Source organism: Ursus arctos, unplaced genomic scaffold (assembly GCF_023065955.2).
Source record: "Ursus arctos isolate Adak ecotype North America unplaced genomic scaffold, UrsArc2.0 scaffold_5, whole genome shotgun sequence".
NCBI classification, from domain to species: domain Eukaryota; kingdom Metazoa; phylum Chordata; class Mammalia; order Carnivora; family Ursidae; genus Ursus; species Ursus arctos.
The window spans coordinates 26774535-26793488 of NW_026623067.1; the positions used below are offsets into that span (position 1 = coordinate 26774535).

The 18954-nt window shown below is 40.8% G+C and overlaps 1 protein-coding gene across 5 annotated transcripts in view; it reads left to right on the forward strand.

Annotated features, from left to right (window-relative positions):
• MEGF10 (multiple EGF like domains 10) overlaps positions 1 to 18954 on the forward strand; it is a 343436-nt gene that overhangs the window by 272169 nt on the left and 52313 nt on the right. For all 5 annotated transcript variants that reach the window (XM_048221243.2, XM_044387359.3, XM_044387360.3 and 2 more), the window contains 3 exons: positions 8641 to 8887; positions 10408 to 10528; positions 14689 to 14825. In XM_048221243.2, coding sequence (XP_048077200.2) covers positions 8641 to 8887; positions 10408 to 10528; positions 14689 to 14825 — 505 coding nt within the window. The remainder of the gene's footprint in view (positions 1 to 8640; positions 8888 to 10407; positions 10529 to 14688; positions 14826 to 18954) is intronic.

The following is an 18954-nucleotide window of genomic DNA, read 5'->3' on the forward strand; positions in this document are numbered from 1 at the left end:
ATTTCAAGAAGAACCATGTTTTTCTATCCTTTGAGACTGTGGAAGATTATTTTGGTCCCTTCTGAAAGATACTCACACTGTAGAGAGATTTTCCTGAAAGTGACTTACTTGTGCTTTGTCTGCAATTTTCTTGCCTATTAATTTCTCTCGTAGTCTCAAATTTTCCTATGTTTAAAGTCAATGGCGAACATTACAACAAAACACCACGTAAAAATATATTTTCAAGTCAGTGTGGCTGACTGCCGTATCCTAACAGGCACTTGACATTTAAATGTTAAGGACACTTTAAGAGCCTTCGTTACTTCACAGCAACCCTGGTGAGGGTAGTTCTGTATTACAGGCTGACATCACCTTCCCTCTGATAGAGCTGAGTTCCAAGATTCAATGTTACCCTGCTGTAAGTGTTTGGTAGAGGTGTATCCACAAGCTTCTCGAACCCCGTATAGTTCTACAGTTTGACTTCTCAGATCCTAGAAGTATTAAATGAAGACAAACAAAACCAAAATAAAACGACAACCAAACATGGACTGCTCATTTCATGTAAGATTTCTTTAGACCTAACACAAGTTCAACAGAATTGGCCACTTTTGTGTTCTCTGTAATTTAGAGCCAGTTGCTTTAGAAACGCATCTTAAAGTTCACAAGGTTGCTTGTGTTGTCTTAGTGGGCATAGATAAGCTGAAGCAAAATCAAGTCAGTGCGATGGGTGCCTACTAACATGGCAAGATTCTCCAGATTTTTTTATGACCGCCTATTTCTTCATGCTAAGGGAAAGATTATTAAGGAGTTCATGTGTTTTTTCTAAATTCCTCCTTTTACATTTCTGGGCTTTACGTACAAGCCTACTCTCCAGATACATTGATCATCTGCAAGTGGGGGAAATTGCTAAATCCAGTTCTTAGCTGGCAATTAAGAATAGGATGTCACATAACAAGTGGGTTTCGCTGTGGGCCTGAGCTTTTTCCAGTTGGCTTTATGGAAACTGTTGAAAGGGATGATACAAGAGCTTGTTTTTTACTCTGTGGAGTTAGCGGGCAATTTGTTTTTGAAATTCACATTGTGAAAACCAAGTTGTCTTTTTTGTCATGAATGATTCATGCAAGACAAACAAATAATACAAACCAGCAACAGGGCTGTTATTCTTGCTTTATGTACAGATGGAGGATGTGTTTCTAGGGTATTCTTTTTTCCTGGGGTGGGATGTTCCACTGTGCTAACCGTGAAATAAAATTTCTGGTACACTAGATCTGTGCTGTGTCCCACATACCAACCAAGTACTTTTTGTGTGATTAGTGTGTTCCACCATACCCATGTAGCAAAAAGAAAATGAAGTGTAACCAAGGTTGGGGACTTGCTCAAGGTTCTGTGGCTATGAAGCAACAGTGGCTCGGCTTGGGTCGAGGTCTGTCTGATGCTAAATGATTATACCCTTCCTTGAGCCAGCTAGTGATTGATGACTTTTGTAACAAGGTGAACTTGATGGTAAACATTACTCCTTAATCTAAGGGAAGAATGATTTCATCCTTTGCTTTTCGTTGGTTGTTGAGGAGTGTTTTGGCTGAGGCAATGTATTAACATGCCCTTGTTCTTTCCTCCAGAGCATCTCTCAATTTGGCATTTCTGTTTATCTCTCATTGTGCTCCTTTTCTTAGTCTTCCTCTACACAAAGACACGAGATTTACTAAACTATCTGCCATTTGTTCAAAGAATGTTCTAATTCCTTGTTTTGTCAATATGTGTGTGTGTGTGGACATGTGGAGACATTCCATATTAAAACCATTCTGATGACACTGCTTTTAACACTTTAAAGCCTGAGAAATACCACTTTTAGGCAAAAAAAAATTATTTTTCAAACATCTGTGAGACTTTTGTCTTAGAATATTCTCCTTTGAAAATCAGGGAGATACAGTGAATGTGCACTGATACCAGATTTCGTAACTGATGGCCATCAGTTGCTTGGAATGGTCCACATGGTGTGCGGGCCAGATCACAGTTTTGGAGGCATTGATGGGTTTGGGTGATTGATGTGCATTTGCCACTTGAATGCTAAGTAACTGAGCAAATTATCTGCTGAGTCCATTTTGCACATGAAATGTTGGAATGATTATAGCTATCTCATTGAGTTATTGTGATGTTTGAAGAAAACAGCTGCATAATGCTGACACGTGTTTGAAACTTGATGTATCTTAAAACCCCTTCACTCTCTTCCCATCCTTTGAATGGGAAGTTGGATTGAGGGTTTAAAGTGGGTCACGAGAGGTTTGTTTGCTTACGAAAGTTAGTTATGGTGCTTTACATTCTTAATCATTTTCATTCATTCACCAGACAGACCTTGAACTCTGGCCATGTGCCATGTTTCATTCATTCACCAAACAGACCTTGAACTCTGGCCATGTGGGTCTAGTGTTCAGTTCAGTGTGCTCCTAAAGCTAATGACATCATTGCTGTTTTCACAGTGAGTTTATTGGCTTTTTTGTTTGCATAGAGTCATTATCAACTCACGGAAGTTCTTCAGATCTGACATCTCTTTAATTTTATTTTCTCTTCAAGAAATGCCCTGTGTTCTCATGACTGAGGTAATTTCCTATTTTCAGTGCCCCTAAATATTGAGTCATTGGCTGACCCCATAGGCTTGCTCAGTGAAAGGTCTTAACATTTGCTGCTCTGCCTCCATAGATCATATTTGATGAAATTGTGGGGCATTCTGTTTAACCAAAATATGTAATTTCACTCCTTTAGGAACTGGATGGCCGCATGAAAAATGCTTGGACTTTTGTTCACACAAAGTCTTGGGTTTGAATATTGATGCCACCACTTACCAGCCAGGTGTCTGGGGACATTTTACCTAAATGGTCTCATCTTAAATGTCCTCTGTATGCTGAATGTGATAATGATACCAACCTTGTTGTGATTGCCGTGATGACTAGAAAGAGGTGTATAAAGCATGGAGCACAGAACCTGGCACAGTAAAAATGCTCTGCAGATCGAACCATTTAAAAAAACCATTTTTTCTGCTTGCTTTTGTCTTACTGCCAAAAGGATATACAATGATTGCAGAAAATTTAGAAAATCTGGTTAATCTAAATGAACAAAAGAAAAATTGAGCATATTCTTAAGACCCAGAGATTCCCAATGGTACCATTTGACCATAGAGCCTTTCAATATCTATCTGTCTGTCTGTCTCTCTTTCTGTCTTTGCCATGCTCTCTTCTCCCCTCCATCCCCAGATATTAGGTTCAGCCAAATACAGTTGCTGATATTTGGCCTTTTTTGACCTAAATTAATAACAGTTTCATCTGGTTCGTTCTAATATATTGCTAAAATTGGATCCCGTGGTGTCTATCATTTTTAATCTACTTCTTGCATTAAGATATTGCTAACATCTTTCAAGTTCATTAAATATTCTTCTCTAATATCACTTTTAGTTGATGCATCATATTCCATTACGTGATTATACCAATTCCTTTTTACCTTATCTTCTATTGCTAGAAAATTAGATTTTGTCAGTTTTGTTACTATAAACAGTACTGGGATAAACACCATGATAGCTTTGGAGGGAGTAAAATACAGTGGTTTAGAAAACAGACTGAAGACAGGAGGTCTGGCTTCACTGCTTACTGCCCATGTACCTTTAGCAAAAGTCACCTGCATCTCCGTTTCTTCAACCATAAAATAGGAACTGCAATAGTACCTACTTTACAGGGCCACTGCGAGAGTTCGTCTATTTCTAGGCTCAGATGGGTGTCTATGGGCACACCGTAAATATTTTTAATGAGTGAACTATTGTGAATTGTTACTGTGTTTACACCCATATGTTTATTTGTGTTGGAAAAAATCTCAAAAGAAGAATTTATGACTAAAGAGCTTTTGATACACTATTCGAAATTAAGGTCTAAAACAGATGTGGTGATCTGCCCTCCTATAGATGTGCATCAAAATGCTGGTTTTCATGAAAAGAGAGAGGTTATCACTGTCACTATAAATATCAGGCTCATCATTGTTGGTACCCTACTTCCTGACTGAGGGTGCACAGTTTTTTCCCAGTTCAATATCCCTGAAATCAGAATGCTTCTAACCATCAGAGTCAACTGGGTGGCTGCCATGACACGGTGGGGTGAAAACTTCTATTGACAACGACTGAGATCAAGAAAGGCTGTCAGTGTGTCTTAACACCTGTGAAATTAAGGTTTATTTGATAGGGAACAAGGAAAACATATATATAAAAATTGTGATCTGAGTACAAGAAGAGTTTCATGGAAAATATCTACTCATGCCTTCTTCAGAGAGGATCTCAGATTGGGTCTGAAAAAAATGTACCTGAAGGACAGAGAAGCTCTGTGCTGAGCTTGGAAGACTGGGGAGTACTGATGGAGGGAGAGGGAATCTCTCCGTGTCTAATTACTTCTATACTTACTTCTTTTGTTGTGCACAGGAAGATGGTAGTGGCCATGATGCAATAGAAGAAGGTGTTCATGGGCATTTGCTATTTCAAAGCCTTGTGAGTGTTGTATGTATCATCCTCTCTGAATATTGTACCTCCTGCAGCTCCTGCCCCCCCCCCATTGCCCCTCTTTCTATGTACAAATCCTCCACCTTTACCTAAATAGGGCACACTCTGCCTTAAGTCTCAGCCAGGACATCATTTTTGCTGGAGAGCCTTTCACAACTCAACAGCACTGGTTAGGGGTCATCCCTGTGTTTTCTGTTGTTATCTCATCCATATCCTTACCCTACCGTTTATCACAGGTTATTTTATTGTCTAATAACTTAAGACCTCTGCTGATAACCTGTAAGCTTCTGGAAGCAGGTGTTCTACCATTCTCCTTTGAACTCTAAGCCTAGTACCATGGCTGGCACATGGCAGGCCCTTGAGAGATAATAAATTGAGTGAATTTTCAGTACTTAGCCCGTAGATATAACCTGTGGTTACTGGTGTCACTGGAGGTTGTAGCTGTAAGGGCTCCAGGGTGAGCCCATTGTCTTGTGAGGATCCAGGGCTCCACTAGTTGTCACTGAGGGTTGTAGCGTGGACCCTATACTTCTGATATTACACAGTAGTTTAAACTTCCTTTTATTCCCGTCTTACTGTGAGAGCTTATTAGAGCACGCTATCTGTGCTGCCTGAGACCCTCATTAAGCTGCCCCCTGAAACAGCTGCATGAATCTGGGTATACTGCGTCTAGAGCCCATTTTTAGCTGATAGCACAACTCAACAAGAGATGAAACCAGAAGCTGAAAATGAGTCCCTTATGAGCATTAAGGCTCTTTTCAGTTTCATGGGAAACAAAAGTTGGTTCATATACCCTTTCCTATTAGAATATTCCACTATTGCCATATTAACATTAACTACTTTTTTTTTTTTTAAGTTGTCAGTGACAGTAACAAACCCAGTTGCTTTTTCTTCAGGAGTGAACCACTTGCCTCTTGAGATTAGAGTGAGGTGTTGAGTAAAAGATATGAAGTGATTTGACTTCAGAGTCTCCAAACTGTCTTTCCAAACACAGCGCATGAATTCAGGATAACTGGTCAACCTTGACGTTCAAAAGGAACAAGTTCTGCCTCTAGTCAAGACAGTCGACATACCCTTGTGTTTGGAGTAATCGGGCTTTTGTGTGATAAGCTGTAAAAATTGATATGTTGCAGTAGTTAAATATGACAAACAAAGAAAGGAAAGGAAGTTCCAGTGATGCTTAAATTCAAGCCAGGCTTCCGTGTCCCACTTGTCTACTTCCTGCTTATTTGTCTGTACACTTTTGTATATGGATTTTTCCCTCAGCACAGCTTATGTTGATGCCCAGTATTCACATTGTGAGGCCCATGTATCAGTGGCCTGTTAGGGAAACACAGCCCCAAGGAGAGAAGCTGTCACTTCAAAGCATGCCACAGTGCTTAGATAGAGCCAGGAAATTAACCATGTCGGCATGATAATATTTCCTTAAAAGCCTGAAACGCTTTCTTTGATGCTGAGAGTTATCAGTTTCTGCTGTGAGCTTGTTTCTGTCGTGAGGAGGTATCTTAAGGGTTTTTGGTTTTTTGTCTTTTACATTTATCTAACCCCAAGAAAATAGAAGTGGTCTCTGCCTGACTGCTCTTCTGGGAGAGAAGTTGTTGAATGGGATGTGGAAATGTGTCACAAGGAGGAAGAGGGAGCAGTTCTGTCCCCTCAGTACCTTGACTTGTTCCTACTACTCTCCTGGTGTTGTAAAACATGTTCTAGAGAATGTGTGTGCTCCAGCCCACCCTTATCCCAGTGTCACAGTGGAGAAAAGGAACTCTAACCCATCATGGCTGTTGCTTTCCAAATGCTTCTGACACAATCTGGATGTCCTTATCAGGGTAGTTTTATTAGCTAAGATTGTGTTTTGTGTCGATCGGTTTATCTTCCATGGTACATGAAGAAAAAAATGAGTATTTCATTTAGTATCTGAGGTTCCCAGAAGTTGAGAGGGATATGGAAACTTTAGAGAAGGTTCAGCAAAGAAAATGAGTGAAATTGAACAGACTTTTAAAAATTAAGTAAAAATATTGAGGGTTGGAGTATTTAGCCTGCAAGGAGCAGGGTGAAGGATGCATTCACCTTTCAGGAATAAGATCATTTATAGTACAGACAACAGTGATGAACCATATCAGATATACCATGATGAACACAGGAGAAAAAACTGTCAGATTCTAGGATAACGGATTTGGCTTACACGGAATGAAGATTTTCCTTACTCAGGATTGATGAACCAGGGAACAAGTTGCAAAGCACTATGTAACTTACTTGGGTGTCCCTTAAAAACAGGAGAAATTCTTCTCTACCTGGGATACCTGAGGGCATTTAAAGAAACATGCAGTATAAGTTTGTGTTGTTTTTTTTTTAAAGAATAGATCCTAGATTGAAAGAGTTGTAATTGAAAAAAAATTCTTTGACCATACCCATAGGCAATAAAAAAGCAACTATATGAATAACAATGAGGCTGAAATCTCGAACTACTACCTGATCTTATTCTGTGAAAGAAGATTGTGAGTTCTTAGGTAATTGCTTTCTTGATCTGCTTTAGGTTCCATAATCCTCTCATTGTTTTTAATTGTGTTAAAGTATATTTATTAAAGTACCAATGAGAACAAAGCCATAATGATTAAAAACAAAATTATTCATTTGAACCTTTTGATATTATGAAATAGTAGGTAGGTTCTACTGTTGGAAGACGAATCCTGCATGTCTAATAAGTTGTTTGCTGTGTGCCTGGTTTTGTTTCTTTTTTTTTTTTTCAATAGTTCATTCTCGATCTGTTGAGGTTACAAAATTTTTATGACGTGAAGCTGTTTTTTAAACCATAAAAACAGTTTATCCTAAGAGCTCCAGGCAGAGCGCATCTTCCCTAGTGTCTTTTATACCATCTAATTAATAAATAAATATGCACCTGGCTAGGCAATGAATATTGAGAGTTGGTTTTGCTTATCATCACCCTTTATAATTTTTAGAATGTTTGGGATTGAGGATTTTTCCTTTCCTGCTCCCCTCTTCCTGCTCATCAGCTTGAATTGCAGCCACTCTTCCTTTTCCTTGGGACTATGCTTTTAAATCTACCTCTCAAATGATGTTTTCTGTTACTGTCTTACTGGTTTCATACACCTGTTTTCATTTTTGTTTTGTTTTGTTTCTTGTGTTTTTGGAGAGAGGGAGAGAGAGAGTGAATGCTTGAGTTCCTGCATGTGTGAGTGGGTGGGGCAGGCAGGGGTGGGGAGAAGGAGCGTGGGAGAGGGAGAGGAAGTGCAGAGCTCCACGTAGGGCTCCATCTCACAAGTCTGAAATCAGGCCGATTGTTGTTTTTTCTTTGCTGTCTATTTTCAGTTTCATGTTCGTCTTATTGTTAAAGTCAGTCAGTGAATTTCAGTGTTGGAATTAAGTGCTTTCTGTCTCTTCTGATTACCTCCCAATCCATGCATCTTTTGACTGATACCTTGAAAGCACTTTTCCTTTGGATTGCTCTGGGCTAGACCTATAGCGGGGTCAGTCTGCTTCACAGTGGGTCAGCCTGTAAGGCCCCCTCTTGGTCTTCACCATCACTGCCCGAGGTCAGGCCCCTGAATCTCACCTACTTCCTGATCTGCTGCCATTCCTCTTGCCCTGTCTCCCTGCCTCTCGTTGTGAGCTCTTTCCTGCCCCTTCCTCAGACTATAGCCCACTGACCTTACTAAGATTCAAACCTGCATTGTCTCTCATTGTTTAAAATCCTTCACAACCAATTCCTTATTCACAAGATGCAGTCCACCTCCTCAGTGTGCACTAAAGCCCTTGCCTGAGCTGAACCTTCCCTTCTGGGGAGCCAGCCTCCTCTCCCCCTGCACTACTTACATCCTCCCATAGCCACATCAAACTCAACACTCCAGGTGCAGGAAAAAGGCTAAGCAAAGGCATGTGGCTGGAAAATGTAGCCCTGCTTCAGCAGTGGAGTGGCTAGAAGTGGCCCACTTAGTGCTGAACACACTGGTGAGGCACTGCCGTGAGCTGGTACCAAGCCCCACTGTCCAGCCACGGAATGGCGATGAAGGGATCATCAAGTCGTTGTCAAGAGCAGAGGAAAGCTTGTCCTGAAGAGCTTACCATTGCCCACATCCGTACTGTGATGCCCTCTATTGTTTCTCCCCCTCCAGCCTGTGATGGTGATCACTGGGGGCCCCACTGCAGCAGCCGGTGCCAGTGCAAAAACGGGGCTCTGTGCAACCCCATCACGGGGGCTTGCCACTGCGCGGCCGGTTTCCGGGGCTGGCGTTGTGAGGACCGTTGTGAGCAGGGCACCTATGGGAATGACTGTCACCAGCGATGCCAGTGTCAGAATGGAGCCACCTGCGACCACGTCACGGGGGAATGCCGCTGCCCACCAGGATACACGGGAGCCTTGTAAGTGACATGCTGCTGAACAGCGTGGCAAAGTCCACTCACCTTCTCCATTCGTGCTGCTGTCACCGTCATATTCCTGTGCCCCTATTTCTATTGCTGCCTGAAGTCACTAAAAGGGAGGAGCTCTGGGCACAGAGGGGGAGATCAGCAGCGACAGCCCCGACATGCTCCTACCGTTTGACTCTTGAACATCAGACCAGCCAGAGTCTAAGGGCCAACTTCCATGCTTTCCTTTCAGCAGGGCAGAGATAGAGAGGACCAGGCTGTTGCATTGAGTGGTAATATTGGGGCGTTGTTGGGGCAGGTTTGAAGTTCTGTTTCAATTCCCCCACAATTGCATTTATTGTTAATGGTCCATGTTGTTCTGCTCTGTGTGGCAACTAATTAGCTGGATAAAGCTGGGTGAGTTCAGGGCCATAGAAAAGGGAAAAAGGGGACGATGTTAGAAACAGTCCATTATAAAAGGTTATCTGGGTTATTTATTGCCTGTGGATACATATGTTGCTTTGTGACCGTAATAGAAATGTATCACATCGGTGTAAGATATGTGCACACAGATGGTTTAATTCTTTCTGGATACAACTGAAGCAACTTCTTAACCTCCACTACTTTATTTCGTGTGAAGGACGTTCTTCAGTTGGCTTGTATTAGCAAACAGAATAAGAGGCAGAATTTGCCAAAAAAAAAAAAAAGGGAAATAGAAAAATCTTGTTCCCTTACTGAGAAAATTACACTTGTAAATCACAGAACTAAAACTTGAAAAAATGTGGCTGATTAGGTAAATACTTCCTGCCAACAGTATTAACAGCCATAAAGTAGAGCTAAAGAAAAAAAAACTGCATTAGCCTAGAAAGCCCTCATTTTCAGAAGAATGAATGATCATCTCAAACTACTTTATTGTTAATATTGCTTTTATGGGTTTTTATCAAGGCCACAATTGAATAGGGCTTTGGAAAACTTGGAGCAGTTTTACAAGAGCGCAAACAAGACAATCAGAGGCTTGGAGAAGAAGGTTCATTCATAGGAAAAGGGTGGGGGTCAAGGGCACGGAAAATGATGAGTCTCAAGAAGAGAATGCTGAAAATTGATTGTGAAGAATATGTGTCCAGAGCAGGGGACGTGCAAACGTTTCAATCTCCTCTGAGGTTGGAATAAACCCACAATCAAAAGCGGACTTCAGACGCAACACAGGGGCTTTATAATAGTTACATGGAAAGTTCCTGTCACCAAGGAGTGTTTGGCTGAGAAGTGTCATCCTTGGCCCTCTCAAATGGGACACATTCTCTTCAAATTGAAATAGTTTCATTAGAAAATACCCCAAAAGAAAGGAAATGTCTAGGCCACCCCTCAAACATCTTTCCAGCCAATATGATTAATGCTTTGATGTTAATTAAATGAAGAATGTGGAGCAGAGAAAGCTTGTCTGTTTTAGGGCCCCTGGGGGCTGTTGTGTCTGTGAACCTGAGGGTTAGTATGATTGGGGAAATAACGATGTCTTTTGTCACACATCAATTCCTCAGCTGTGAGGATCTTTGTCCCCCTGGCAAGCATGGTCCACAGTGTGAGCAGAGATGCCCCTGCCAAAATGGAGGCGTCTGTCATCACGTCACTGGAGAATGCTCTTGTCCTCCTGGCTGGCTGGTAAGCTCTCTTCCTCCGTTCCCAAAGTCACATGTTCTAGGATACTCAAGTGAAAATACACATGGAGGGCCTTAGCACAAAGGAAAGTTACACTGATGGTTAAAGATTGCAGAATTGGAGATAGCTGACCATTTTCAAAGCTGGTGTCCTTCAGTCCATCTTCAGGCAGAAGGTGATTAAATCTTGACGTGCACTAAGGGTCCTCATGCAAAACACAGTGGCCATCTGTCCTGCACTTCCCTCAGGATGAAAAAGAGGGAAATACCTTATCTCACGTATGTCCAACAATGCTGTCAAATATTGGAGGTATCTAAATATAGGTATACCTTGGAGGTACTTTGGGTTTGGTTCCAGACCTCTGCAATCAAGTGGCTATCACATTAAAGTGAGTCAAATGAATTTTTTGGTTTCCTCCTGCACATAAATGTTGTTTTATACTATACTGTAGTTTATGAAGAGTACGATGGCATTATGTCTAAAAAACCAATGCACGTACCAAAACAATTACAGTAGTAACATCAAAGATCACTGATCACAGATCACCACAAGAAACATAATATTAATGAAAATGCTTTTCAAATATCGCCAAGAATTACCAAAATACGACTCAGATACACGAAAGGAATAAATGTTGTTAGAAAAATGGCGCCAGTGGACATGCTCAATACAGGATTGTCACAGACCCTCAATTTGTTTAAAAAACAAAAAACAACATATCTGTGAAGTACAATAAAGCAAAGCAGAATAAAATGAACTATGTCTGTAATTATTTTTATAATTAAATTCCATGGATCACTATTGTTCTTTGAGAACATTATTCTCAATGGAGTAAGTGTTATGTGAAAAAATTATCTGGTCATGTACATCCAGAAACACATTGAGGTGAACCCATTTACCAAGTATTACAGAGCTTCTCAAAACCTTTAGTATGAAAATCCAAGAGTAGCTGCAACTCACCACATTTCCCAAACTTTGACCCATGTCACACTTTCTTCATGTAGTTACGTGACACACTCAATGTCAAAGCTGATTTGCTGACCAGATTTTTACGAAACCTGGGAATGATACTGATCATTACTTGCAGTGGTTTGTGCGTACATCTGCTTGAAGGCACAGGAGTGAATGACCAATGTCTGTTTCCTTCATTAACAAACAAAATTTAAGAGAGCAGTTTACTTCACTATCACCTGCTATCTCCAGGAGCTGTAGTGAAGCTGAGTTTGGAGGGTCATAACAGACTTCCTAATTACCAAATCCAGTGATGACCCTTCTGTTCTCATGCTGCTTGATATCACCAAAGCATATGACCCTGTTGCTCACCTGCCTCCCTCTTTCATAATCTTTCTGTCCTTGTCTCTGCTAACCCTCTTCCTCCGTTACTGAAGATCTCTTTTCCTAACCCCCTTCTTCTACATACTGCTTTATTACAGTATTTCCTAGGTTTTGGTCTTATCCTTCTTCTCCTTTCTCACTGTGACTCTTCCCTGGAAATCTCACCCAGATCCATGGCTTTAACAGTCACCCTGTAATTTTTATAAATCTTGACCTTCCCTCACCTGAGTCCAGACATGTATTTGTCACTATCCTATTAGACCCCCAAACTAAATGACCTGTAGACGTGAAGCCACTATCTGATGGGGCTACACCCAAGCTGGAGCCTTAGGAGCCAAATCTGGGATGGAATGGGTCCACTAATGCCCTTGTTGTAGTCCTGAAGCAAAGGAGAACTGGAGTAAGAATCATGGGAATAAAGGGAGAACTCAAGATGTGAGGGCCACAGAGATAAGTGGAAAAGAAATATCAGACCCAAGGTGAGAGTTAGAAAGGTAAGCAGATGAGACAAGGTCTGGTTCTAGAGGCAGAGCCTGGAGAAACTCCATGAAACAATGGAGTAAGAGTGAGGGGGCCTTTTATTGAGTTCCTGATGATGGGGTGAACAAGGGAGCTATTGAGTAGTGCAAGCCCATCAAAGTCAGTGTTAATAGAAGCAAACTTGTCATACACCCAAGCCTTTCTTAAGGCTACTTCTTTTTGGATTTTTAAAAATCTTAGTTAAAGCTGGCATTTCTTTCTTAGTTGCTCAAGGTAGAATTACTGAAGTATCTTTGACTCCTTCTCTTCTTCATTTCTTGTGCACAGCCTTTTGCCATGTTGGCCATTGTTTGGTCCTTGGCAAGGGAAGGATTTTGTTGGGGTATCAGAGTGTCCAGAGAGCTCCATGTTGTTTGGATAAAGAGCTGTAGGCATTCTACTCTTAGTACTGTTGTATAGACGTTGTCGGTAGAGTTGCCTCATCTTGAGACTGAAACTTTCTTCTTATTGGGGTGCGTATGGTGTGGGATAGTGGCAATCACAGGCTTGGATTGTGAGTCCCAGTAACTAGGTGGAAGGATCCATCAGCCCAGTGGAACCTCCCCTCCACCACTTTCTCTATATTCTGGGCTCCCTACCTTGACAGAAGTTTCTTATTGAATGCTGCAGGTCATTTCTCAATCTGCATAGCTGAGATTCTAATTTATACTTCTCTTCACAACATTTTATTTGTGCCGTCTCTTTAGGTGCTTTGCAAAGATGAATGTATATATTCCTTTTACACATACACATGTGTATTTCAACTTATAAGAATTTGTCTTACTTAAAGCTCTTTGCTCACATTAATCTTTATTCATAAACAATATTTCAACAGCATCTCTGAAGCTGATGTGGGACCGTTACAGATGTGGCTAGAGTCAGTCCCCGAGAGAATGAAAATTTTCACCAGAACTCCTGCTTACCACAGATTGACCCTTGGCACACTATTTTTTGAGGCATGTTGATAGTTGTGCTAGAATGGAGGGATTCGAGCTATTTTTGCATCTATCCCCCCACCACACTGTGAACAAATTAAAGGTTGTGACCTTATCTTTGATTCTCAGAGCTTAGCTCTATGCCTGATGCGTAGATGATTCTCAGTGAGACATCGATTTGAATCATCTCTCAAAGGCTTTTTCGGTTCCAAGAGTCTGTGGAAGAACTTTCCCTGTTTGTAGATAGCTAGAAACCACCAGAGGAGACTTAATTAGCACACCAACTGCCTTTGTGGGTAGCCAGGAGTTAGAGGAAATGTATTTTCTTACGCTATCCAGAATAAACATTTACAAAACCATCTGGTGTTCGCTAGCCTCCAATTTCAGAGTGCCCACAGTCTGCCTTTTTTTAGAGAGAAGGAGGACAAAGCAACAGCTTGCAACAGTTAAAAAAACAGTTTAAAAATCTCTGTTATTTGGGATATGTTGTTTGTTCTAACAATAATTCCAATAAACAGATGATAAGCTATAAGCCCGAGTTATATAGCCAAGTGAAGTAGAAAAATCACAGAGTATTTCATTGACTTATCGGTACTTATTCTTATAAACATAGGATTGGAATAAATATAATGACACTGCCTGACTAGATGGACAGCCTCTAGGGTGAGGAGACACGTCCAAGTTACTCTTGATTTTTCTTCCCAGGAAATAAGCTTTCCTATTGATCTTGGCCCAGCAATGTTTTTTCAACCTGCTGAAAATAAAAGTGTTTTTCTTCTGAAATAAAATGTCTAGGTTCATTCTTATAGGACTACTCTCTTAGGCAATGTTACTGTTAATTCAGGTACACAAAATTTCCATCTCATGCTCCATTGTACCTTATAAGAAATAAAACCAATGATCATGTATATTTCCTTGGGAACATATGGTAAAGCGTTTGGATATTCCATTTGCACCAGATGTTGCAGTTTCTGTAACGGATGCTCAGTGAGTATTGTTGACTTATCGTACACGTAAGGACACAAGGAAGAACGCTTAGGAGGATTTATAATTTCCTTAGGTTACCATAATAATTTCACGTAACTTTATCTTAAACTTCAGTTTGTTAATATGGGTATTTCTTAAGATTATTCTGCCACCTTTGAACATAGCTTGAGATATAGGCTTACCCGGTAAGTAAGTCCATTTAAAATTGCTAACATTTTTAAGATGATGAACGGAGTGCATGTGTTCTAAAATCCCCTTTATCTAATTCTCTTGCAGTCCTGTTCCCCTATACCTTCCTCCCTTTCTGTTTCCTCTCTTCTTTCCCTCCTCCTTTGGCCCTTCTCTGGCTGGAGGCCCATGTAATTTTCCAAGTCTCTTTGAATGCAGGGCACAGTGTGTGGTCAGCCTTGCCCCGAGGGTCGCTTCGGAAAGAACTGTTCACAGGAATGTCAGTGCCATAATGGAGGGACGTGTGATGCTGCCACAGGCCAATGTCATTGCAGTCCAGGATACACAGGGGAACGGTAAGGGAGAGTCTCGTCTTTCTCTGACTGCTCGTAATGGCATGAAAGGAAAGCTCAAAGAGCCCAGGGAACACCTTTGCTACCACATGTCTGTGACTATTCTGTAACATTCCAGAGGCATCTATAAAGTATCAGTGTGTTTGACAGATTATTTCAACAGTCAGTGTGTAGAAAGTGAGCCATAGACAGCGAGGGCAAATTGAAGATACAGAGAAAGCACTCAAAAAAATAAATAAAATATCAGCTATCCAGAACCCATGATGAATATGTCAGGCTCAACAGTCAAGTGGTTGGACAGCCACTTCAAAGACCAAAACTTTTTATATTTTAAACATTTTTTGATAGATTTATTTCAAAATTGAATGTGTACCTGGTTATCTTTAGCAATGATGTGGGGCATAAAGTTACTGGTCTTATGATTCGGTAGACTGTTAAAACATCAGTCATTTTCCTGCGCAGTAGTGACCAAGGAAGATCTGATGGGATTTCTAGGGCTCTCTGGTCCCACATGAAATAAAAGCGAATGCGTGGCTGTGCTCACGTGACTCTTCCATCCGCTGTCATTTTTCGTATTAGATAATAAAGTGTTACCTCAGACGGCTTTGCTAACCTTACGCCTTCTAATTTGTTCTTTCATTTCTTACATCCTGAAAGACCAGATAATTGAGCCTAGTGGATGTGTGTGTAAAATTAAAGAAAAAAGACCGGAAAGGTAGGGGACTAAACTGGCTCAAAACAAACATTTTTGGAACCTGTTGCTTATATTCTAATCAGACACATCGTTATTGCTAATATTCAAATAATAATTTTACTGCCCTTTGGGGTTGTTAACAGGATTGAATAAATACATTAATGTTAGAACAGTGTGGAAGCTAACAAACAGTTCTTATTAGAGTTGAGTGATTTACCTGAACTGTATAAATACTAGCGATTATTAATTTGAGTGATGTCTGGGAACTGAATCAAAATTAGCTCTCATTATTTTTTAGTGAGATCAGTGACCTAAGCATTTCTTCAAACTTCCTCCTTCCTTTTTTTTTCTAATATTCTGATCTTTTTTTTTTTTAATTTTAGTAAGATACTTTAGTAAGATTTAGCGTGGTTCCCCCCGCCCCTGCCACCTCCCAACTTAGAAATTCTTGTTAAATCTATTTCTAAGTAATTTGTATTTTTTGGAAAATCTCATTTCTCTTTCTAACTGGCTGTTTCAGGATAAAGAAAAACTCGATTGTGAGTATTTTTATTTAGCCTCTCCACCAAAAAAAAAATTTTTTTTAAGATTTTATTTATTTATTTGACAGAGAGAGACAGTGAGAGAGGGAACACAAGCAGGGGGAGTGTGAGAGGGAGAAGCAGGCTTCCCGCCGAGCAAGGAGCCTGATGCAGGGCTCGAACCCAGGACGCCGGGACCATGACCCAAGCCGAAGGCAGATGCTTAATGGCTGAGCCACCCAGGCACCCCTCTCCACCAAAATTTTTAGTAATTCTAATGTTATTTTTAGCAAACATCAAAGTTATTTCATCAATTATGAAAAAAGATACTTGCCTCTACTTTTCAGTATTTATAATGATTATTTCAATTCTCGACATGATTGTATTACTTTAAACCTCTAAGTCAGTGAGGACAAATGGCAGTCACAGCCCAAATTCCTGTCTTGTTCTTAATTTTATTGAAAATGGCTTCAGTGTAGTTTCACGTTTGTTACTGGTTTTTAGTAAACTTCGTGTTGAGTGGTTTTTTTTTTAATCCTGTTTTTATTAGGAACTTCTGTTAGTATCTGTTTAACTTCATTAAAAGGCTTTCATCTTTTGTTAATATAGTTATGTATTTTACCTTTAATTTTTTGATGTTACAAATTATCGCAGCACCCTTCAGAGCTTGGTTTTTGTACTATGTTATAGGGCTTCTCAGAAAGTTTTTGTGACCTACATCCTGTCTTATGGTTGTGTTTTGGATAGATACTGTTAGATGAGTTCTGGACTTACTATCTTATTTAGAAAGATGGGTCGGGGAAGGAGAGGCATGGGACCAAGCAGAATCCCAAATAATACCTTTGTCTAATATTTTAGGGCACTAAAAAAGTAAATCCAGTTGACCCTTGAAAAACTCAGGGGTTTGGGGCACTGACCTGCTGTGCAGTCAAAAATTGCATATAACTTTGGCTCCCCCAAAACTTAACTACTAGTAGTCTACTGTTTAGGAAGCCTTACTGATAATATAAACAGTCAATTAACACATATTTTGTATGTCATATGTATTATATATGGTATTCTTATAATAAAGTGAGCTAGAGAAAAGAAAATGTTAAGAGAATCGTAAGGAAGACAGAATATATTTACAGCACTGTGGAATAAAAAAAAAAATCTGCATGTAAGTGGACTTACTGTGCAGTCCAAACCCGTGTTATTCGAGGATCAGCTGTATAATTGTTTTCCTTGTCCTCTCACAGTCTAAGTCTCAAATTTGAGGCAACACAGAAACAACAAACATGTAAGGCGAGCTTGTACTCATCTTATTTAGAATGCAGGGAAGGAGAGTAACAGCTGATTTCCAGGTGATTAAGGCAAGGAGGGAAAGGAGCCAAAGAAAGACAAGGGAGGTGAAGAGGGAACTTCTTCTTGAGTTGTTGTTCTGATAACTGTTGTTTTGCCAGTGAACTGACAACATGATTTCTGTTATCAATTATACCATCCCCGTCTGGGTTGTAGACACACACACACACACACGAACACACACACTGACAGCATGCACATTCGTCACTATGCTAGGGAAAAATGAGTAGCTATGGGGCAGTTTGTGGCAGAGGTGTGGTGAAAGCAGCTTTGAGGGCCTGGGGTCTTGGTGTTGCCGTGTTTTGAGAAGTCAGCGGAACTTGATCCCTGAGGTTAGACCAGAGCACTGCTGCCCGGAGGTGCAGGTACCACCACAGGCAGCTGCCAGCAAAGCATTCCCAGGATGTGGGGACGGCCCTCCCAGCCAGAGTGAAGACAGAACAAACAAAACAGACACCTAGTAGGCAGGCAGAACAGCTCGTGGGATGTCCAAATAATAGTCATGGGGGTTTGTGGAAAGGTTGAGCGGACATTGTGGTGGAGAAATGTCATGTGGCCCAGCCAAGCAAGAGGGAAGAGAGGATGGTTTCCAGATCCTCGCAGAAATTCCTCTGAAGGGGTTAACAGAGTGTTCTTCATGGTAATGGGTTGCTATGGAATTGCTCAGGCCTTTGGGGTCCATGCATACAACTGCTGCTCCCTAAGAGTGAGCTGGAGGGAGAGATCTTTGCCTCTGTCATGGTCATGCTCCCTTTAAGGCGAAGGCAGGACTGTCCGGCCATGCCTGTGTTCCATAGAACCTGCAAGTGAAGAAGGAATGTGGGTCAAAGGAGGCAAAGTCAGAAATGACAGACAGGAATTTGGGGGATGCAGCATTCGTCTCCAAGGGGGAAACTTTCCGGGATCTAGCATTGTGGAAAAGTTGGCTGTTTTCCAGCACTTTTTCTATTTTCCCCAGAGCAGTAGTTCCAGATGCTTGAAAGGCAGGCAGCTGATCCATCGATCCCAAGTTTAATGAGGAATGTGATTCTTTCACCCTAAATCATGGTTTGGCCCAGTTATTCCAGGCACTCTGGGGAGGGACATGCTCAAAAGGACCAGAGAGAAAGGAGCTGCCACCACTTATATGTTAAATCACTTCCTTTTCCATCCATTTGTAATAAGATGCAACATAATAATCAAAATGGTATTAAAACAAGCCTGTGACCCTGGTGTGGGAGCAGGTGTCATATTATCTCTACTTAAAGCTTATCCATTTTTTTCCAATTCCAGAGCATTATTCAAAACCAAAAATAAAAAATATATATATAAACTCCAAATTTCCATATTTCTACCGTGGCTGATATTTTTTGTTCTGTCTTCATCAGTCTCTCTGCCTTCTCTCGTAAGAAAATGTATTACCTCTTTCACTAGTTCCTAGATAGCTTTTTGTTGTTGTTGTTCTGCCTGGGACCACAAAAACAACATTAAGGACATAAAATTCACTGAGAAATGATGCTTCTTTTGGATAAAGGAGCCAAAAAGGGAAACAAGTCTGTTTGACAAAGACTTTTAATTCTGCTAACCTCGGAAAGGT